This window comes from Limanda limanda, chromosome 15, assembly GCF_963576545.1.
Source record: "Limanda limanda chromosome 15, fLimLim1.1, whole genome shotgun sequence".
In the NCBI taxonomy this organism is placed as follows: Eukaryota; Metazoa; Chordata; class Actinopteri; order Pleuronectiformes; family Pleuronectidae; genus Limanda; species Limanda limanda.
The window spans coordinates 13090206-13114640 of record NC_083650.1 but is presented as its reverse complement, the minus strand read 5'-3'; the positions used below and the strand labels follow the sequence as shown (position 1 = coordinate 13114640).

The 24435-nt window shown below is 39.2% G+C and overlaps 1 protein-coding gene across 1 annotated transcript; it reads right to left on the bottom strand.

The window, feature by feature from the left end:
* On the bottom strand, positions 1-24435 carry prim2 (DNA primase subunit 2). Its single transcript, XM_061087511.1, has 14 exons — positions 24385-24435; positions 22705-22857; positions 22483-22595; positions 21619-21713; positions 21395-21515; positions 20802-20897; positions 19382-19519; positions 16103-16170; positions 14435-14507; positions 13995-14180; positions 4682-4808; positions 4417-4499; positions 3277-3345; positions 1-653 (listed from the first exon to the last, which is right to left on the bottom strand). Exons 2-14 carry the CDS (start codon positions 22850-22852, stop codon positions 426-428), a joined length of 1545 nt encoding a protein of 514 aa, XP_060943494.1. The 5' UTR covers positions 22853-22857; positions 24385-24435; the 3' UTR covers positions 1-425.

The window sequence follows — 24435 nt, the reverse complement described above, 5'->3', positions numbered from 1 at the left end:
TCCTCCTGCCACCATTCATCCGTGCTCCTGCCAGCAAATACAATGACATTGTTTCTGAGACAGCTGGGAAATGTTCTAGTCATCACCCACAAAATGCACGTCCCTGCCAAAACACAGTGCACTGAGACCAGAGTGAAAAAAAACAGAGACTTTTTAACGCATGGGTTCAACTGCAAAGTGAATGTAGCGTCACCGCAAACATTAACAAGGAAGTTTGTTGGATAGAAAAGTCATTTTTTGCGCGACACTGAGATCGGAGGTTAGCTCAAACCCCGCTGTGTTTGAAGTGAACTTAAATCATTCAAAGATAACTGAAAGGCAACTTTAATATTTTACATGTCAAATACAGATTCCACTCCCTCGACGTTCAGCCCTCATAAAAAAGACAAAAAGGCAAACATGTATAAAAAAAGGAAATTCAAAGATCAGGCGTCTTGAAAGAAAGAGTCCAGATCCTCTGTCATCTCGGCCAAATCCTGGGGGGCCTTTGCCGCCGGCTCTGGTGCCCCCGTGGATCCTTTGATGGCAGAGTTCTCCTGCGACCTCTGCGACGTCCCCACCTCTCGCTTTATGTCTTTGCCTCCTACTATAACTCTCTGGCTCTCTATGAAGTACTGGTTGGGGTGGTTGAGCGAAAAATTGGCTTCCTCGATCTGTTAGAAAAAAATAACGGCAATGGCAGGTTAGTGACTCGCCGACTGATTCAATCTCATGTGTGTTACTTTTTATACCATGAGCAAAAATAATCTCATGAGCGGAATAGTTTGCTCATTCAGATGCAATTCCCTTATTAATTATTAACAAGGAGAAGTTTCACAGACACATAAGTCACGTCCTAACTTTTCCATCGGAGCACAGTGAAAAGATGAAAAGCCCTTCCAGGAAATAAAATGTCAAAATCACTCAGGATGAGTAAAAACCTAGGACTCAATTAACAGATGACGTTCCAGCTCTTTCTGTGACATTTGGTCTTTAAACAATTGTTTCATTGTGATGGATTTTTTCATAGTGTAGGAATAAATGTTTAAAATTACTATGACATTAACTATCAGTGGCTTCCAGCTGCTAAAAAAAGTTCAGCAGGGAGAAGTTTCACGTTGCTGTTTCCACCTGTTGAGCTACGACAGTAACTATAACTATCAATCATTTAAATTAATACAACATAACATCTTAATCTGTATAAATAACTCTGCACAAAGCTCTTGAGCTGTTCTAATGCACCTGCAGGGGGCTGAAAGTGTTATTGATCAGCACTGATTCTCTACATAATTCTATTAAATCATCAGTTTTATCGGCAAGTAACTTCCCACTTTTTCTCCAACATCAAATTCAAGGACTTTTTGGACTTTTCCCATGACATAGTGTGAGAAAAAGGTCAAGGTTAATTACCGTTATTACTCTAAAGATATTTTAAAGAGAAATGTCAGGCAAATGGAAAAAAAAAAAAGTGAACACTATTGAGTTGTGCTGTGTAAAAAGAAAAATGTCTTGAACTTTATATGGTTTTTACTAGAAATATTCATATTAATATCCATTTCCAATAACTTTCCAGGCCTTGATTTTATATCTCACCTTCCCAAACCTTCAAGGATTAAGCGCTCGTAGAAACTTTGCTCATAAGACTGTGAATTCAATGTGTACAAATTGTCCTGTGAAGCAGAATAATTCATTTCGCACATGACTGCCGAACACCACTTTGTTTTGTTTGTTTTTTCCATCAACTGTTTGCATGGACTGAATGAATGTAAATGAAATGACTATAAACAAACATGACACCTGCATTTTTCATTACAGTCAATAACCTGCCAGCAAGCCGAGGAGCAGCCCACGATTACGACTTTGTGTTCGAAGAGAAAAGACAGGCTTTTAATATCTCCTCTGTTTTTACACACAGGAGGCTTTATAGTGAGACTATGTTATTTATGAAAGAAGAAATAGAACATTAATCATGTTACAAATAAAAAGTTAAAACTGATAATAAATAAAACATATTGTTACTCAGGGCGGTGAACTCAGGGGTTTTTCTGCTACAGTTTTATGTGGTCTGGTATGATCAGTAGCTTGTGTGGTGAAGGTTAATGGATTATATATGCTGTGTGAAATCTGGATCGCCACCTGGTGGCTGGCTGCAGGATAGGCAACAAATCCCGCCACATCCATGTAGGTGGATTGAATATGGACAAAGCTAAAAAGGCCAAAGTACACATTAAATACATTTTACTCAAAGATGGTCTCTGTTAATTTAGGTAGTTCTAATCACCCTGATATTTGACCGAGTCTGCTTCTAATAAGTTATTTGATGCTATAAAAATAGGGTGAGATATCATGAGCTAACTTGTGATTCCGCACCACGATGGCTACTGCAAAGACTCTGGCTCCAAAAGTTCAATAGTGATGGATTTAGCTGTTTTCATTCATTATAACTTAATGAATTTGCTACTTATGGCCTCAGTGGATACTGTTCCTCAAATGTTGCAAAATAATCTGCATTGCTTATTTAAAAAAATACACAACAAAAAAAGACTTATACAAGGATACTGCTTGTAGCCAACTACAGTCATGACAGTGAACAAAAAAGGCAGTTTGTATAATTACTGGTTGATTATTTGATATTTGGGTGTCACTATGTATAATGTAGGTTATTTGTCATTGCATTTGCTGGTTATCATACTGAAATTGACAGGAATAAATGACACTCTTGAAAAGTTTTTGACATGGACTTTTTACAAAACGGTCCAACATGTAAAGTGCAATTTGTCAAGTTGTATTGAAGGTAAAAATAATATAACTCTGACTGACTTTTTACATGAGAAATTTTAAAATAGCCGCTTCACCTTAGTCCTAATATATAACTCTGTGTAAATGTAGTGAAGGGAATTGATACAAGAAAGAGGGTGCGTTTAACTAATGATCTTCATGTGCCTGACTCACATTAAGGCATTTGTAGTCACATTCGAATTTAGTCTTTTTTTTTTTTTTTTCAATTATAGATCTCCACTGAAACCAGGACTTTGAGTGTGACTGAAAGGGACAATGACTCAAGCATCCCAACTTAAACAGATAAATGAAACAAGCTTCCCCAGGGGACAAAATAGATGTGAACGCTTTGATAAACCAATAACAATTAAGTGGTTGAGACAGGCAGCTAATGACGGATGTGATGGCAGGTCTGGGTCTCTCTCCTGAGCCTTCATGCGTGAGATTTAAGGACTAAACCATTGCCCCCAAAACAGGTAGCCATGGTAACTTCCCACTCCAAATTAAATTTGCACTTACATTGTGCGTCAGCTCGAAGTACTTCTGGCACGCCAGCTGATAATGCATTCCTTTAACCAGCTCCAGGATCTGCAGCATAAGGTAGAGGATAGAGAAAGACAAGTTCAAAAACAGCAGTTGGAAAAAGTTGACTATTCTCACGTTAAAATGTTACACTTTAGATACTGGCACTCAGCATATCGCCAACATTTCAGGATTTCTGCAGTCTTGTAATCAAAATTGTTTTAATTGGCTTTCAGTCAACAACCTACACAAACATCCCTCCTAAATCATAAAGACAGCAGCGAACGCATCCCTCAAGAAATCTTTGCAAATGTCACAAGAGCAGATCACAGGCTTATTTTGCGTAATTTAAATATTCAGGCCCTGAGTTAACTCTTTGTAGCATAACGGTTGGAAACGATTACATCTTCAGGTCTTCTGGTACATATCAATTTCAGGATTTCCCCTTACAGTTTCTCTGAGGCTCAGTAAAGTTGAAGGGAGGGTGTGAGCAGCCGGTTTGAAGGGCAGGTTTTGGCTGGGTCACGCATAGACACTCACGTTCTTGTGGTAAAAACACTGTTTTGTTGGCGTGACTGCTCACTCGGGGTGACTTACCTGCTGGAAGATAAATCCAAGGTCTTCAGCTCGAGTTAAGAGAGAGACTGGTTGGAAGAATCTGACTTCATTATTCTCTATATTCCTGAAGGCTGCCTGCAGCATGATACTGCCGCCGGCATGCTCAAACCACCGTGGCTGCTGTTAGATCAGTGAGAACGCTAATAAAAGGAAAAGATTTGCTGTGCTGTGAGTTTTAAATGAGCAAATATCATATTTATGTGATACTTATAACTCGCATACCATTCCTGAGCTGTACTCTAGAATTGTTCTAAGCGATTAGAGAAACAATATATAGAGCACCGTCAAGCTACTTTGTCATATTATTGCCTTAACTGTTTTTACATGTCAGGTCCTTTGAATGCTAAAATGTTTTTTACATCGGAGGATTCGTATATAAATGAACATGAAACAGAATATAAAAAGCCAAAGTGGAGTTATATACTTTATGAGGTGAAGGGGAGGAATGTGGAGGCAGTAATGGCGCCTAAAGGACGGTCTGGTCATTTGAGACGTGTGTGTAGCCAGGATGACACCCACCTGATTAATTCCACTGGGAGACACTTTGTAGGACTGAAGCTTCTGCTTCAGCAGCTCTTGGTCACTGTGACGAAACGGACATCCTACAAACAGAAAGTCAATTGAAATCATCTGAAATCAAATTTAAGAATTAAGATACCATAACTCTTGTTTCACCGATGGCATCAACAGTGACTCGTCAGTAGATTAAATAAAAAAGCCTGATAAAGACCGGGGAGGGGCTTATCATATGGGTAACGGCTTCTTCCGGCAGCCTTCAACTCACCGTGATGGTCGCCTTGGCTGGGTAGGTTTGACAAAATCACCTTCATGCAACTGTAGGGGGTGTAGTCTGCTCGCTTGCCTTCTTTGCCATACATGTGGCGGATGCCGTAGGTATATTGTTTGTCAAACTACAGATAGAGAGAAGAGAGGGGAGAGAGGATGAGAAGGTATTAGCGAGGATGAGAATGTAAGGGGGACAAGGTTGGGGTGAAAAGAGACATTGTTATACATCATGTCAGATTTGACAGGGTGTTTTCCTCAGTGAAATATAGAGCTATTAGAGAGAACCTGCTGTAGAGGTGTCGCCACACTCGAGGTGGTTGAAATATGTGAACCCTAATACAGCCATCTTTCCCTCTGTGCTTTTGGCCCTTGCCCTGCACAGCGCACACATACTCTACGAAGAAGAGGTGTTGAATAAGATAATTAAAACCCAATATACCAGTGTCATAGAAAACTGATTACCAGCTCCTACTACTGTATGACTGAAAAGGTTAGAGCTACAGTGGAAAAGTAAGTAAGGAGACATTTCTTAATTTATTCCCAAATTGTGCGGACATTCTCCAGAGTTAATATCTGAAAAGGGCTTATATCAGCAGAAACTAGCTCCAACAGAAACATTTTGCTTTCTCACTGATGCATCTGTATTTAGGATCTAATAATGTAACAGACATGATGATATGTCAGTCACAGGACACTTGAGTAAAGGATCAATGTACTTTTACAGTGGTCAACACATGTCACAATTTGATTAACTGAACAATCAACCTAGAACAAAAATATATAGATTAGTTGCATTCACAAGCTTGCTTAAGACATGTATGTTTTGTTTCTTTAAAAAGCAGAATAAACAAACACGGAGTTTTTACATATATATGCAGCTGTAAGATTTTACTTACAAACTAAAGTATTAACAACTTGCATTCAGTCAGAAAGTCTCGACCTTCTCTTCTTTGTTTGGTTTATTGGCGGGTGGCAACTAACGTCAAGGTGCATTACAGCCATCTAATGTGTTGTTGCACCGTTCTACTTTCATTCGATTTATCTATGAACACACAGCGGCTGGGTTTGAATTCAATGTAACTATGCGCGTACCTGCTTTAATATCTGGAAAATCTTTCTATAATCTCCCAACAACCAAAACATCAAAGTCAAGGGCACGAGCGAAGTGTATCGATAAACCTTTAAGTGCCAGACTAGACGTCTGCAAAGCTTCACACCATATTCATTTCACTTCAATCCAAACCAAAAAACCCTTCACACATTTTGATGGGGGTCATTCGACAAAAACCTCCTTAGTGAACTGCTTTTATATGTATTGTACCTCTGCGCAACTATTAAAAATGAATTACAGGGACCCTGCCTCTAAAAATCAAACAGTAAAATCCACACAGTGTGCGTCGACGGTGGCAGAACACAATCACCGTGACTGCACCCATCATAACACATTTATGTTGCAATAAAACCCCTGAACTTGCTAATGTGACAAGCTGCAGAGGCACTTTAAAAACCCATAAAATCTTCTTTAAGTACAATAAATCAAATATTAATTATGTAGAGCTTCCAAGGATTTTTAAGAGGCCGCTCTCTGATTTAATACCCCCCCTAGTCTATTAAAACGAATCTTGGAACTCCACTGACAACGAAGTGTGTTTAATATGTATGTGTGTGAAAAATTGTAATTGGGACATAAAAAGATCCCTCGTGGTCTGAAAAAGTTATAAAAAAGCCTTCAAACTTTAATTTATCTTAGACGGTGGAAGTCTGAGACCTTTGCCAAAAATGGTGATTACAGATAAAAATGTCTATAAATTAACAGATAACAAAACAGACAGACTGCCACACATACTACTAAAAGTCCACCTTAAACAATACAGCCCAAGAGATTTATCAGTTGGCTGATAAAATAAAATAAAAATAAATAAACTGGTTGACATGAGCCTTTAAAAGACATGAGTATCTGCGTTAGAGATTTCCAATATGAAAACTTTGACTTCACGGCATAAATAATTCAGAATTATGGAAGTGTATTGCATTTACTTATGAATCTGGTCTTTTTTCTGATTTAAAATTAACACAAATTTATTCAAAATCCTTGTTCTTTCTGTCTGAACAATCCCAAAGTCCTGAGGTACCAGCACACGGCTGACAAACTATTAACAATTACATCTCTATTACATTGAGACACAAGTATTTAAGTTTATCTAAGTATAAGATCGAACTGGATCAAGCTACGCAGGTGCTTCATCGATCTCAGAGTACAAATGAAAGCTTCTTACATTTATTTGTCAGGAGGGTTACCAAATTGTTAAATATATATTGGCTGAAATAACTGTATCCCCAATATAAGTATCAGCATCAGCCGCCCCAAATTCTGTTAAACTCTATTAATAATTAAAATAATCTACCATAAAATGAACTTGAACTGTTTTTGACATTTGATTTCCTCTCAAAAAACAATATTAAGTTATCTTAAGACCAAGATTTTGTAGATTACGAATTGTTTCTCACCGGATCCCATATTTACTGAATGCAACATTAAATTTAATACATTTTCAGTGCAAAGTGTTCCGACACTGCAGATAATCCTGGATGTTCCCCATTACAGTTGACCTTTTAAACCGGGTGACTTGAGAAAATCGGGAGTAAAAGATTCTCAACACACAGAAGACGCATTAAAAGGAGCAGAGCTGCAGCTTCTCTGGTGCACAACTCGGCTCACGGGGCTACATTGGCTGCAACATCCCCCCACACACTCCGGGACACATTCACAAAAACCTGTGGCAGTGGCGACACAGAGAGAAATAGGACACAATCAAAGGGATTACGTACGTGTGCGTGTGAGCATGTGTGTGCATGTGTGTCAACTTGGCTTCGCTTCTTAGGCTCAGTCCATAGTGACTGGTGTGCCTGTAGCTCCAATCCCCTCTTATATGTAACGCCACTAAAATACTTTTTAATCTGCACCACAGGCCTTTTCACAGCCTAAAAACAATTCAAGGTGAAGGAATAAAACATACTGCAAGTGCTCATTAGGTTTACAAGTTTGATGCTGCAGAAAGGGTGCTTTTTAAATTAATCACCAAAAACAAGTACATTCTTAAAGTCTCTTAAACAACAACGGAGACAAATTACACCGATATAACTGTGATAGACCAATAATCACATTTTATCTGCATGGTCCTAGTTTCTCAATAGAGGTAAATGGCAGTAGGACAACGTGTTAACATGCTCAGTAAATCTCAGAGCACGCCTTTATACTTTTTAGTTATATAATTTAGTTATATCAGATAATGATTTATTAAACGTTGCTCAGTTCATTTTAGGTTAATGGCTATTCTATCTCTTGGATCATTGTCTAGAACTTTAAGGACTTGCTGAAACAAAGAAAGAACAAAAGGATCCATCCATCATTATCTTTACTGCTTATCCGATGAGGGTCAAGGAGTCCAGAGGGCCCCAGCTGACACCAGGGACAGGTCGCATAGACACAAACAACCATTCACTCTGACATTTACATCTACAATCAATTTAGAGCCTCCAATCAACCTGACTCCAATCTGCAAATCTTTGGACTGTAGGAGGAAGCTGGAGTACTCTGAGAAAACCCACACACGGGGAGAACATGCAAACTCACAGAACAACCCGAACCAGGATTTGGACTGGGAACATTTTGCTGTGAGGCGACACTGCTAATTGCTGTGCTAAATTAACACCGTGTACATTTGTAACCAAACTTAAAGATCTGTTAATGTAAAGTGTCATCTAATGAATCTCCTCTACGGCTGCTAAAGACCCCAGAGGAAAGCAAACCTATAATGTGAAAAACGGTGTCAGTTAGAGGAAATAAATTAACCTGAAGTAAACATCTGTAAAGCAAGCAGTTCAGAGCGGCCCAACCCAGAGGCAACACAACACGACTGAAACATGGTACAAAAAGACACTCTAAATGGATGGGCTAACTTTCGTGGAAAGAAAAATGGATAGATCAAGATGATTTCATCAATTTTCTCTCTCCCTCTAGTCTAATATTACACTGCCTCTTCCTCCAGGCCTCCCTTTCGGCATCGCTGCCTCCCATCTTTTTCTCTGTGCCCGTCGCATACTAATGAGCTGGCTTTGTACAGCCTGCCACAAAGTGCAGTCCCTGACACAACACATACATCACTGGGAGAGCTGCGATCTGGTCAGCACCAATTCTGCTGCCTCTGCCTTGGAACACGAGCTGGGGCTGTGTGCAGAGCCCCATCACACCTTCTCTGGGAGCCTGTATGTGGGAACCGTGCCATCTCAGAAATGGGGCAAACAGGCAGTGCACTGTAGCTGCCATGACGTTCTTCCTGAGGGCCAACGTCAGATAGTGGGACAGGAGGGAGTGAAGGCGACAAGGACGCTACCTTATTTCTCTAAAAACAACAAATCAACGTTTGGCCATTATGTTCTAACGACACAAGAAATGGGACATTGTAATCGCTTGAATAAAATATATATAAATAAATAAACTACAACGCTAGTCAATAGAGTGTTTAAATCAGCCACGGCCCAATAGCCCCATCTTGCATTGTTAAAGAAAGTGAAAACAAATCCTGGAAAATATGGTTCCTTTCTTGGCCATTTTTCCTCCGTTTAGTTTTTGAGTATTGAGATTGGGTGTTTTCAGGGTGGTATGTCCGTAAGCATACTGCTGACAATGGAAAAAAACTAAACGTGCAGTTCTGTGCAAATATAACCACCTCGGCAGAGATTATAAATAAAAACACTGACTGAATTACAGCTTTAGGGAGAGTGGAACTAAAGGCTCTTATATACTTCTACGTATCCGTTTCTCGGAGAGGTCTCAGCGGGGGACAAAGAGTCTTTTTGATTTTTACTTCTCCGACGACTATCCGTCTAAAAACAATTCCCCGCCAAACCCATAGGTGGCGCAACGGAAGACGAGCTCAGAGAAGTCTACCCCATTTGGGAAGAAGAAGTCCACGTGTCTCTGTTTATCTCTATCGGCTCGCCTCCCACACACTGAACCATGGCAACTAACAGAACTAAATAAAGTGACACCCAGCGTGTCAAGATGCTGATGTAATCGTTTCTTAGCGCAACACGAACTGTGTTGCTGATTCCACAGCTTGAATCTGCTTGAGGCTACATGTAGCTAGAAGCTACCCGGAACTAGCTCCCCCCCAGCTTCCACACACAGTCAGCAGGGACTCCCGGCACTAACAACTACTATCCAGTGTTTGCTTCTAACCTGACGGTATTATAGAAACAGTGTCATGATAGAAGTGGAATTAAAGTCGTGACGGCGGGTTCTTGCACTGTTACCACCGCAGTTAGCATGGTGGCTAGCCTAGCCTGCTAGCGCCGTTTTGAAAGCTCGTTATAACCGTATGTGACCGTGCACACATGCCCTCAGTGCTCTAACGAGCCACCGTCAGCCGGACAACTCCGCTGGCTTAACACACACGTCACATTAATCGTAGAATCATAGTTGTGTTCGTGTTTGTTGCTACAAGTAAACAGAAAGTTTGAGGTCCGGAAATACGGAAATGACGTCATACGGAAATGATGTCGTTCGCGGACCAATCACAGCCAAGAGCGGTCCGTCGGGTCTCCAACATGAAGACGGATAGTTAGAAAAATCAGACGTGTACGAAAAGCTGTCCGAAGCACTCGGAGAGGGCGTTTCACGACGGATAGGCCGATCTTATCTGTCCGTAATAGAAGAAACGGAGAGGCATAAATTGGCCTTAAAATATAACCTCTCCTACTTCTAGCATATTTTGCTGCACACTACACCATTTACTTTTTGTCTCAGATGATTTCTTCTTAGCAACAATTAACCAGCAGGATACAGATTTTTATAGTTATGAAAAGAAAAGTATTAATATTAACCAGCATAACTTAAAATTCGATTGAAATGATAAATGTTTCAGAGAGTTTAGTTTTTTTTTTTTACTTTTCTATGTAAATTTACCACATAGACCTATACAGCAAGTCAGATTTGTCCTAATTCAACTAATGTCTAATTGTATAAAATAAAGTCACTTCTGCTGTTGACCAGTAAAACATTAGGGCACTTTCTTCTCTATTTCTATGAATCTGCTCCTTTGCGCTCAAAGAAGAGACGTATCAGTTTCAAACAACTGAAAACAAGAAAGTCTGTATGTGTGTCTGAGCAGTCTGGACAGATTTATTATTATAGGTCTATATAACTACTGATCAAACTGCAGTCAGGAAACAAAGTCTATATTCCCACAACATGCAGAGTGAAACACTTACAGATGGTCCAGAATGCAGTGTCTGGTCTTCAATCAGCCTAAAAGGGCACGTCACTCCGCTGCTCATCGACCTCTGCTGACGACCCACGGCCGCCAAAATCCAATTCAAGTCACTATAATGCTTGCATGCAGAGTGACTTCCAGGTCTGCACTAACCTACTTGAACTCAGGGTTTGTGCTCCCTCTTCTGTGGTTCCCCTCCTAACACCTTGAACAGCCTATCTAGTCTAACGAGCACTTCTTGTGCATCTTCACTGCATTTCTTTACCTGATCTCCTGTACCGAGTCTTATTGAAGAGACTTAGCACTGAGTACTGACTTCCAGGTTCTTCTAAGAACTGAAGTGTTGGTGTGGTTGCTTTGGAAAAGAGCTTCAGCCAAATGAGTAAAACATATATGTCTGGACACTTTGTCTGGATTCAGACTGGGAAGAGACTCTCTGCAGGTGGAATACCAACCATATGATCTACTATATTAATACAAGTCATTGTTACAAAGAACACTGCAGGGATCAAGGCCCATTCTCACAAACACACACTGCTTTGCCAGACTGCTTTACTCTGTTTCTATTTCAACTCGGAGCAATTAAAGAACTCTTGGCACCTTGCATGCTGTTAATACTGCATCTATTCATGAGATTAAGCTACGGAAGGTTGTTTAATCAGAGGTCAGCGGGTGAGACACACATGGACAGCATTTATTTTATTTATATAATTTACAAGATACATATTAGAGAAACAGATCAAAGGCTCACATGACTGTTGAGACAAGTGCCTTATACTGTGTCGCAGTGCAAACAGATGGTGCTGCTTTTTATTTCAAACTGTCAAGTGGGTTTGCAACAAACAATAATTTTTATTACCAATCATTTCCTCGATGAATTACTTGGTCTATCCGCACAAGAGAACAATGAACAGCTAAATTTCCTCGGGCCCATTGTGTCATCAACTCTCTTTGTTCAGACTACAAACTAAAATAGCTGAAATTTGCCACACAACACATTTTTTTTATAGGCAGGGGCCAACAATTATCCCCCTGAGGAACCAGATACCCTCAAGTGTTTGGAATTCCTGTTTAAGTGGCAAAAAGCTCAAATATGTGAGGATTAATTTACTGTTGATCAGCGAGTCAATTCATCGATCAATATTTGTAGCTCTGCGGTTGAGTACCGAGCCGGGGCTGAGCAGCAAACACTCCCATGGGGCACAATGATCTCATGAAACAAATTATGCTGATAATAGAATGGAAAAAGGTTCATAATTGTTTTGATAATTCATTTTATGAGTCACAGAAATGATAATGAAGCTACAAATATCTGACCATATTCATTTTGAAGTTTAGCTTTGAATAATTCAGGACAACATTATTATATTCTTTGGTTTGCATTCAGAAAGAAACTTGCAGAACAAAGTCATGGTCATGCTGCAGGCATTGACTCAACCATGATTAAAAATCCATCAATTCCAGCAGCCGTTTTTACTGCGATATACTACGCGGCAGAATAAAGTCAACTCTCTAGAACTGAAATTTAATTTTCATGTTTCATGCATAATAGCTCAGAAACTAATTCTCAAATGGCTGTGTGTGGGTTTGGAGGATTACAGAAAATAACTACAGAAGAACCACAGGGACGTCTGACTCAGTCAAGTCTCATTTCTAAAACAGGCCAGCCGAGGTGAGGCGTGCAGGGATGTTCTAATGTTCTCCGGTGAATAGAGTCGTATCTGTAAATCGATGCGGAGCGAGCAATTATCTGTTTAACAAGCAAGTTATTTTCTCGACAGTCAACAAGGGACGGCATGAACATGTGCAAGAGAAGACTTTAAACAATGTGCTCCAGCCGAGCAAAGGCAGACACACTGCGTAACAACATATCTGCAACATGCTGCGAAATAAGGACCTGTGTGATGAAACGGACCCTAATGCTGTAGCTGCAAATGAGAAATGCAAACAACAGTTTCTTGTCAGAACTATTAAATGTAAATGTCGCTCCGGCTCGTCTGTAATACATTCATATGAAAGCATTACAACAAGAACAAACAGTAGGAATGTTCCGTTCCAATAGGTGGCGTCTCCCTGTCACTATTCACATTACGAGGAGTGGTTCTCACCATTAAGAACAATTTAAATGTCTTAACTGTGGAGCTCTTCTATTGAGACACAAAAACTAAACCTATGACCACTTAAAGTCTTCATTAACCTCATTACAGTACAGTGTGCCACTAATGAAAACTGTTTTTTATCAATACAGCTATGATGAGGTAATTTCATCACCAATAGAACAACAGCACTGCTTCAAGTGTGGAACAGCAGTCAGGAGAAACTGCATGTTTACACAAATAATAACGCATCCCTGCATTCTAATGCTTTACAAGCGCTGAACATTTTTATTACATTTTCTGGAGGGGCAGGATGTGAGAATCCAAATGTCCAAGTCAGTTGCTGAGAACATTTTTCAGAACTTTTCCTACCAGACATGATCATCCCTCAAATGTCCCAGTGCAACCATGTGAGAATGCGGTGGGAATATGGATGCAAAACTGAAAAAACCCATAAAGAATAAAAGCATCTCTGGATGAAAAAGAGGTTCAACACACGTAGAGGCCGCCAACAAAGAGGTCTACTTGGAAAGACTATAGCTCCTTTCTCCAATCCAAAAAACACCCACAAACATCTGGCTTTTGTCTTTAACATGTCTTTTGCACGACAGCGAGGTGAGTGACGTTGAAGATGATGCATTTTTTAATAGGCTTTTCCCGTGTTTATAAAAACACAGCATTTACCTGATAAATTTGTTGTAAAACAGGTCTAAGAGATTTAGGTAATAAGGGCAGATGCTGGTGTTGATGTGCTTTGGACCACAACATGTGATATCTGCAGCAGAATGCACACGTCATGTCCTGCTTCCTGCATGCTCTACACAGCCGTCAACACTGTGCTCAAGACATTTTCATGACTTTGTGAACGCATCTGAACCGAAGACTGCTGTGTTCTTCGTATGTGAAGTGTCAGAAACCATGTTGATATTTTCCACATTACCTTGTCTGCATCCACTTTGCCTCTGATGAACTCCGACCTCCAGAACTGCAGCGCCTGCTCCAGAGAGAGGCCGATGCCTTTGAGGAAGAGGCCGTACTGCATACGGCCTCCATGACGTAGGTGGTGGTTCTCCTTCAGGGCCTGGTGGAGCTGCCTCTTACACAGCGGGAAAGACTTCACCGAAAGCTACAGGAAGACACGCAAAAATGAACAACAATAATTCATCAGCACCTGTAAATATCTGATAGACAACATGTTAACATAATGTGAACAGGTGGATTAAAACTAACATGCCACTAAATACACTTTCTGTTCATTCCTCGCTGTGGTGTTGACAGTTACAATACAAACATCATATCTCCGGTTTCCCACCACACATTCTCAGGCACAATGGAACCCTGAACTTGACATTTCAAAAATAAATGGTCAGTGCAACTCACTGAATCAATTTGTTCCAAGGAGATTTTGCCGACATTCTTCTGGATGCTGTAATCCTGTCCCACATAGGCATGACTGGAATGAGAAAAAATAAGAACTTTATCAGATCCTTGACAAATAAAGACCAAATACTAAGTAAAGTTTAAAAAAAGATAAAGTAATCAGGGCTGCAATGAAAACTTTAAAAACAGGACACAGCTAAAATAATGGTGCTAATGCAATTATTCAAAAAAGTGAATACAAGCCTTTTAATCTCCTGCTAAACAAACTTGACACAGCTAATCTGTTATCAAGACAATTTTTAAGTCAATATTTTAGGACGTCTGTGGAGTCCCATGTGGCAGTGCCTCACATTACATCGTGTCCCCCCCCTACCACCGGAGATTATAGGCCTGCCCACTAATCTCAACAACCTCCCCCACTAATCCCCATCAACAATCAGGCAATGCGACTTCTTCAACCTCTATATTCATGTTCTTGCTTTTATCTAATGTAAGATAAACACCCACTGTGCTCTGAGTCATTCTTCTCTGCTATTGAGGCTGACGTCTATTGAAGTCTACTGATGTTCAATGCAAACGTGCGCTGTGGCGGAATCACATTATCTTTGAATTGTGATCACGTTTAAGGATTTGACATTAAGGTATCTTCAAGAGGTGAGGCCTCAGTATTACACACGGCTCACACAGCTCTGTGGTTTGGTAAAACATTTAACTTTTTATGTACACTTTGTTGTTCTTATCTCTGCCAAGGATGTTGTCACCAGTTTTGTTTGAAGAACTATTGAATGGATTTCCATGAAACTTGAGACAGATGAGCCAAGAAAGAACCCATTAAATTTAGGATTGGATTTGGTCAAAGGATTGTTCAGCCTCTACACCGGGTGCCATTGTTGTTGTTTGATACAATTTGAAATATTGCAGCGGTGGTCTGATAAAACTGAACGCAGGTTTAGAGCAGAGCTACGATGAAGAGAGAGGCTTGTGTTGAGTGTTTTGGCAAAACGTCATCCTCCAACACATCAAGAAAAGTGATACCTTTTACTGCACCATACCTGTCTAGAGTAAAACCTGCTGCAGTGTGACCACATCACAGCCACTGATCACAGTCCGCTCACAGCATGACGCCGAGCAGGTTTCACACTGAGATCTGATTCGTCTACAGCCCGACTGATATGAGATTTTGGATGGCCAATACCAATATTAGGGATTAAAAAATTCCAATACTAATATATATACAGTATATATATATATATTTGATACAATTATGTATAACCAGTATGTCCAAGAAGAGGCTTGATAGTTTACAGTTTAGCCACAGTATTGACAAAGGATAATGAAGTCCATTGTCATATTTGGTGTCATTTGGACACATTCAATTTTGAGAACTTGCTCAAACACCAAGCGAAGATACAATACAGCTGATGATAAATTGTATGAGACATGACACATGTTGCACAGTCCTAGGTTCTTTCAATACTGAACAACTCCCTTAACTTCTGGACTTGTCTACAGTGGCAGATCGAGTGGATTCAGACCGCCCCCTAACCCCCATAGCCCTCCTCCATGCCGGAGAACAATTACGCTAAATCTCTTTCTCAAAAGCATTTGGGCAAAATAAGAAAAGAAAGAAAAGAAAACCGGAACAAAGTGATTAATCCTGCTGCTTACCTGAGATGGTTAAGGAGAGGTTGAAGCCGTTCATCAGAATGCACTGCTGGTAGCGAGCGGGCTGTCAGCTGCAAGATTCAAGAGACAGGCATCGTGTGAGTGAGGGTAAACAGTGTCAGTCAAAGGAATATAACCTACTATAATATACCTAAATAACCTATAAGCCTACCATTGCAGGTCAAGTGTAAGAAAAATGTGGTAATTCAAACAAAAGTGAGTGAAACTTAAGGAATCACAATCGGATAATACAACTCAGAGGTTTTCTTTGGAATCACATTATCCAAATTGACAATTATTACAATTATTGATCAGTAAATAAACTCCTGACATTTGGTTTACAATCAGCTTGATGTGAAGTTTTTCAGACAGCAATTATAAAACTCAAAAGCAAGTTAACAGATGGATGCACCTCCCAAGCCAATAGAAACTTTTACTTAGGATAATTGCTTTATAAATTAAAAAAAATAATTATATATCTATATATTTCTATAACATGATCCCAATCGACTACATTCTCCATTCAAAGTCCCTCATCCACATACACAAAGAAACCTCTTAATAAACTATATTCTATCTGTTAAAATGAACATCAAACCAATAGCTGCAGCCATGTAGAGAAGCAGCCTTCAATTTCATGCCTTTTTAATGACACATTTTTGTGATGTCCAATCGTTGTACCCAGTGGAGGAGAATACCCATTATAGTAACACAAACAGTCGTAATGGCAGAGTTACAAGAAAAATTGTTTTGCAGCATTGTTTCGTTCCAACAGTTAGTGGTCCGGATAATTACCAGCAAATAGAAGTATGGCTGAACTGGGCCAAGTTATTCATTTTATTAGTTATTTCTTTTCTAATCCTCTCTGCCAGACATCCTGTAGTGGAGCACATGTGTTCTGATTAAAGCACATCAAGGACATTTTGCCCATTATTCCAGCTTAAGCACAGACACAATGACGCTTTAGACTACACCAAGAGCAGTGGACAATTTAATTCACTATTTGGAGACTGGTGTGTATTTTGCAGCCGGTGCAGTTTTACCAGAGTAGAACTCCATGGGGATTTTCCACCTAACTTGCCCAGTGGTGTTTTTCTTTCTGATGAGTTCTTCATTTTGCCAATAGGCATTTTAGATCAGTGGCCAGGCAGATTTCTCTTTGTCATGAACACAGGCATTACCTCCAAACGCACGGCTTGAAAGTGACTACTCAGTAAAATACAAGGGATGGATGGAGAACAGAACACTAGCGCAGAACAAAGACACAACCTTTGTTCAAACTGCCAAATGATTTTCTATGCACAGAGCGACAAACTGCCAGCTCCAAGGTAGATGCACATAGCTGCTTTGGAATGAGGAGGACACTGGGTTTGATGTCATTAAGAAACACTGTCACGACACCAACACTATATGAAATAAACTTACACTTCTTTGAAAGCAATATGCAGCAGGTTAAATACTGTCATATATTCTGTGGGTAGTGGTACACAAACTGCATATTAAAATGTAAGTCAAACAAATGAGTATAGTACAGCTCTGCCTCCCCAGTTCCATGTACCAGAATTTAAATACACTTCTTTAGTATAATACTTGACCAATGTGCTTGTCCTGGCCAAACGATATCCCTCAAAATGTAGCTCTTCTCTTTTATCATTAGTACCATGATAATCTCACACATATTGGTGCCTGCTTCCAACAATAGAGATGTAGAGATATATAGAGATGGGAAAAATGACAGCTCACCAAAAGTGAAAACAAACCCATGCTGGTTGGCTGCAGTCTAGATTAGAAGCCCTGCCTTCTTCATGTTACTGAATAGGACACTGACCAAACGACAATGTCAAAGTATACATTAAATACCCTTTTCTCAAAGATTGTTTCTGTCATTTCAGGTAGTTCTGAGCCCAATGATGTCTGTTCAAACATGTCTCTAGTAAGTTTGATTGTAACTAGTTATTTGATTATATAAAACATTGTTTGAATACTTGTATCGGCAGGACCTGTCATTCGTCTGTATATAAAGTCCAACATGTCTACTTTGTTTCCTCTCTGTGGTTGTATACAACCTGTATAGCTCATTGCTGGCATCATCCTAAAAAATAGACTGTCTGTTCACAAACCGTACCATGCTACTTCCTTTGGTTGCTGGTCATGCTTCAGCCCTCTCCCCACTCAGGACCTCTCACCACAAAGGAACTGAACCTTGCTTGTCTCCTCACATATATTATGAAGAACGCCTCTGGTTTCCAAAACAACATGCCTCAGATCCCCCAGGGCATTACATGCGGTGCACAAGTGTGCCTATTCCACAATTTCACCCACCAACTTCCCCAGCCCGTTAAAAAAAACATCATGCCCGCAGGAACAATAAGCACTTCCACACTAGCTGTCCCTGCTCTTCCCTCCAGACATTTTATGTCATATGTGCACACTTGTTCTCCTCATCTGAACCCTGCATTCCTCCAGTTTTCCCTCAGGGCACAGAAGGGAACAACCACAATCACAATTTGAAAATGTTAGGCCTGATGCGACCAGGCTTACTATATACACAAAATGTATTTACATAACATCGATGAACAGGAACATTTTAACCACTTTAACTACTCTTAAATAATATGTAAAGTGAAGCTGTTCTAGTGTGTCAGAATGGGGCTCATTAAAATCTATGATCCTGTTAGTTTATTTTTAAAAGGTCAGAGTTGTATTGAATAGCATCATATTTACCAGCCATGACAGCTTGGCTCGTACTGACTCACACTTGAGAGTGTGCGTAAGATAGTTTGACGTTTTGAATATAAACCTTTACAAATGAAGGCAAAGTTTGAAGCTGGGTGTAATTCTCCCCATGAGTCCGGAGAAATAATGTTGTAATAAATACAGAGTACTCATTGGTCGAAAAGGTCCCTATTGTTACATATTTATTTGGGTTGTCATATTCATTCAAATTTTGAAGTCAAGAAGAGCATCACAAACAGTAGTTTACCTCATGACCCAGCTGGGGGCGCTCACCAATCAATAAAGGTAGGTTATTTGCTCTTCTATGAATATGGAGGATGCTAGCAAGCAAAGTCGACACCAAAGGATCTTAGTGTTTTGGGTTCTAGACCATAAACAGCAAAGTGACAAACAAAGATAAGGCCGTCTACAGCCCTATTTTACATATATACATGAAGGTAAATGTTTGCTGTATGTTTAAATCATGACCTGTCCCGTTGCTCTCAAGTCTACATTCTCATTCATCTGTGTGCCTCCTGCAATGTTACATGAGACGTTAACACTTACTGCGAGAGCTTTGGAAATCCTGGTGCGAAAATCATTGAGAACAATGGCGACGATGTCCTGGTGAGGGATGTACGCATAGCCGGCTTTCAGGTACACTCTCCTCGATCGCACTAGATCCAGTGCATCTTGAAATGGAACCTTTTAAAACAACGAGGGTGGGGGAGTAAAAAGTTCAAAAAGACATTCATTTTAATATTCCCTTTGCATGAATGAGTCTCAGGATGTAAACACCAACCCTATTGCTATTTTTATTTTTAGCTGCTTCTAATGCAATCCGAGAATTTACACTTATTCACGTGACGTTGAATAACGAGAGTGCAATGATTTACATTCCCTCGGCAAAGAGACTGTCAAGCAACACGTTAATGTAAATTCAGAGTCAAGCAGCAGGCCATGACATTTCCCCCTTTTCCTTTTCATTCTGTGAAAAGACAAACTGTAGACTTAAATCTATTCAGCCGTGAAAGGTTATGACGGTGATCTGTCAATCAAGCACTTATTCTTCACTCTCAGTATTCATACTGATTAAACAGATTCTTCCGCTATTTGAACATTAAGTGACTCAACAGTATTATGTCAAAACATTTCTTAAGAAGTAATACAATATATTCTGATGTATTTTTGAGTGTAGGAGTTCTCCAGTAAGTTGATTTAAATGGCCTGAGGGAGAAATGCAACAGTTATAAATTAATTTATTTCATATTACAATTTTCTGACTATCTGACAAAACATTGGCCCGGGAGGAGGAAGAGTTGAAGGGAAAAAAATGGAACCAAGCGGAAATGTCTGTGTTTTACTTCAGTGCAATTAATACATTATTTTTAAGAGTTCACAGTTCACTACCCAGCTTCACTGGTACTCTTGGGCAGGTTCGAATTGGAGAGAATGGGTGACACTAATGAGAAAGCTCTTGTAATTATTCTGAGCCTAACACTGGACCAAAGCCAAAAGAGGATTTATATAACATGTTTTTTCCTTTTTTTCCCATGAGGATAAAGGCCTTTTTTCTGAAAATTCTGACCAACCTATTTTACACTTCAAGTCATAAAGGAAAATTGAAAATCCTGTGATCTGGGTTGTTGATAGTGACAGGGGTTATTCTATCAAATTAATGGTTAAAATTATCGAAACATCTCTGAATAGGACCCAAGAACATTACATTTGGAACATTAATCCAAATAATCAAACATCGTAGTGTTTTTGTGATCAAGACAGTGAAAAGAATAATTCCTCGCAATAGTGAGGGTGATTTTAACATGACAACTGTTGTTTATTTATTAAAGTTGTACCATCCAGATCAGACAGCATATTGTTCGTGGTGGTATCGTCCACATGGCTTGTTTCAGGACCTTGCATTCGCCTTGTGAAACCAAAGCGATAAGAAAACACAGAACAACTTCGTCTGACAAGAGTTACTCACTTTGTAGAAGTCCTGTTCCTCAACAGTGATCCCACTGACGGCATAACTGGAGTTGATGAGTTTCTCCTGCAGAGTCTTCTTCTCCGCGACACTAATCTGAAAAGACATTGATGAGGATGATGAATTTCAGTGAAAAGGCAGAACTGTATCACTTTGAACATGTTGAAGGTCGAAGCTCAAGGAAACCGAACGTCACTTATCACATGAAGGCACTGTTTAGAAAAACTAAACGCCTAGACTTATATTTTTTACATATCACATTTTCATCTCTTAAATACATATTTTTTCTAAGTTTAAAACTTTAACATCACCATATAAGAAAACATTTAACATTCAGGGTCCTGTTACAGTGATCAAACAGCTCCATCTAGTGAAGAAACATTGCAATAACACTATGTTGTGAATGGAGGAAACTACACACTCAGCACTTCAGTTGGAGCTGTAATAATCAATATTTTTCACTGAAACATGTTCAAGTGTTAAACATTTAACCCTCAAGCAACAAAAGAGAAAAGGTGTCTTTCAAAATGTACTCTCTTGCAGTTACTTTTTAAATCAATGTAGAAACATAAAATCAAGGAAAATAAACTTACTGTGTCATATTGCAGATTATTCCTGTGCATAAATTCCAGCTTTTGTTTTGCAATCAGCTCATTGAAGCGGTAGCGGAAAAGATCTACTTCCTGCTGTATGAACCAGCGCCTGAGATCTTCCCTTTAAGATGACATGGAAAATAATAATACTTAGTATAGTTGCATTCGAATGATATCCATGACAACAGACAATAATAATAATAATAATGGCAGACTTTACTTACGTTTGGCAATAGGCGAGCCTGAGAATGAAGTGGGAGATATGATCCTTTCTTCTTTTCTCATGTTCACTTAGTCCAATCTGGGGTTTTCTGTCATCCTTGACAGATTAATAGAAGTATCAGTATAGTAATAGAAAGTCTTTTATTTGGCATTAGTTCATCTCTACTGATCTATACTGATGCAACATAGGAAGTAAGGTTCCCAGAAGCAAAGAGGAGGTTCAAAGCATCATTACAGTTATTTTAATTTGATGTGCAGCTTTGATTTCTCAGAATCCAGTAACAACTAGGACTGGCCTTTGAAAGAGTAGCATTTTCTGACTTCCTCTCTGATCAAGACTGGATCATATCATCACAGGCTGTATTTTCAGTAATGTTTACGAGCTATGCACATTGAACAGATTTACTATAATATCTGTTAATATTTTTTGTAATGGGACATAAGAAGGCAGCTTTCTGCCCTCTGACTCTCAGTATTCACAGCTTTTGTGTTTTGATATGGGTGTTTTTCTCCATCTGTAATATATTAAAAATGTTTCTTCCTTTTAATTAATATGACAAATATATAAATCAGATACTGACTTAATATTTACAACGTTACTAATTATGACATCTGGCAAGACACACATTTTCTAGCTTTAAAAGATTAACATAAAATTGCAGATCACTCTTTACAAAGCATGTGCCATCCCTCATTTACAGCTCTAACAATATAGATAAGAAATCCCAGTATCCATGTAAGAAACCCCCATCTGAATGAGCTGGTAAATGAACAGAGAAATCCCTGTAGGATAGTGATAAAGCTACACAGTAACAGTTTATAAAAGCTGCACAGTAGAGATGTGCTATCATGCTAGAAATACTCACAGCCTCTAGTCTGTAAGGAAAGTTCAGGTTTTTAGACTCATTGTTCAGTTTCTTTTTGTAGTCATCAGACCCCTTCAAGTAGCTCACTCCCAAATTCTCAATGGTCTTCAACACTGCAGTACAATGAAAAACATGTCATTTTTTTAACATGTTAAAAATATATCTGACAAAATCTGAGAAAACAGTGCTTATAGTAAATTTCCTTATTTGCTCAGGTCTTACATTTCAGTCGGTCCACAGCAAATGTCTCAAATTCCATGAGGGAGATGTTTTCAAGAGGAGGCTGCCCGTAGAACTGCAGAGGATGACCATATATCTCAGCCTGATGGCTTGAGATGAACTTCTTTCTTCTGTTGCTAGAGAACTCCATGGTGACTGAGGGAAGGGAAAGCAAGTTTAGTTTGAACTGTAGCAGATTATAGGCCAAACGCGGGAGAGGCAGATCAGTGCAATATTCAATACAAGTAGAAACTAAACAGTTAATTGAATAACCAATTGGTCGATTGACTGAAAAAAGGTGGTAACTTGGTGGTAACTATTTTCATGATCAATTACTTGTTTTAGTTCCTTTTCAAGTAACAGCTTCTGAAATAATAAGTTTCACTGGTTTTCTTGGTCACGTATGCGAGGAAAACTGAACATATTTGGGTGTTGAACTGCTGATTGGACAAAAGACGATGATGTGATGGGTGCATTTTCATAATCATGTGATTATTTGAAGACCAAAAAATAAATAGAAAATATAAATCAGCAGATCATTAGATAAAGAACATTTTACATTAACAGTAGCCCTAAATTCAAGTTAATCAAAATTCAATAAGCTTCAGAATTCTATATGAATTACAATGCCTTATCTGAGACCATCTTGTTATCACTAGGATCCTGACATTTAGGGAATAAAATATGGTGTACTGGAGAAGAATGATCTGTCTTTTATTTCTTAATTCTTCTTCTCATTTATTGGGTTTTCGTGGTTCACATAAACAATGGAAACGTTCATACAGGATTTGAAGTGGAAGCTAAATCGTTCCGAGCCTTCTTTAAGACTCTTTGAATCAGAAAGATACAAATGAAAACAATGTACAGTCCAACAAAATAAAAGGACTTATATTTTATCAGAATTGTGTTGAGTTATATTTGATACTCTGAGATCATAGGCTGCCACTGTTAACAGGTGGCCATCCAATGATCTCTGGTGTGACATGCCAAAGACAGCTGTGACAAATACAAAACACATTCAAACTGTGCATAGGCAGCAATAACTAATCTCATTACAAATTGATTCATGCAACAACACAGTCCACAAGACGAACTTTCATAGTATTATATATTTATATAATAATAAACTTTGAATAAGTAGCACTTTTCTTAACAATGATGCAATGTGCTTCACAATGACATTTTTTTATAAAATAATTGAATATGAGCAGAGAAACAGAGCAATAAAAACAACAAATAATAGTATGATTAGTAATATTCAGTGTAAATAAGAGCCAATGTTGTATTAAAATATTCATACACAATCCTGTCAGAATATATTTCTATCTGCATGTACTAGAAAGCTGATCCTTGTCTAAACTGTGCTATTATAAAGTTGATAATACATCCGACTAGCTGGATGTCTATGAAGTCCCAGTGGATCCGGAGCAGCAGCTTTCATCCTCTACTTACTAACACAGACGAAAGTTCCCAACGATGATTCCTCAACACTAAACAGGTCGAGCTAAGTCCGACAACAACACCCAGGCAGAGCAGCTCCTCCTGCACAGCGGATGTTAGCTAACACTCAGCGAGCCGCCGTGAGAAGTGACTAAAAGACGAGCGAACTCTGAAACTAACGAAGCAACGTATCAAACAAACAAGCAGCACGATACTACATGTGTAATATGATGGTTATATTACCGGTTAGTCGTTGTCTGAAGTCACTCCCGCCAAACACAGGGCTCTGTTCAA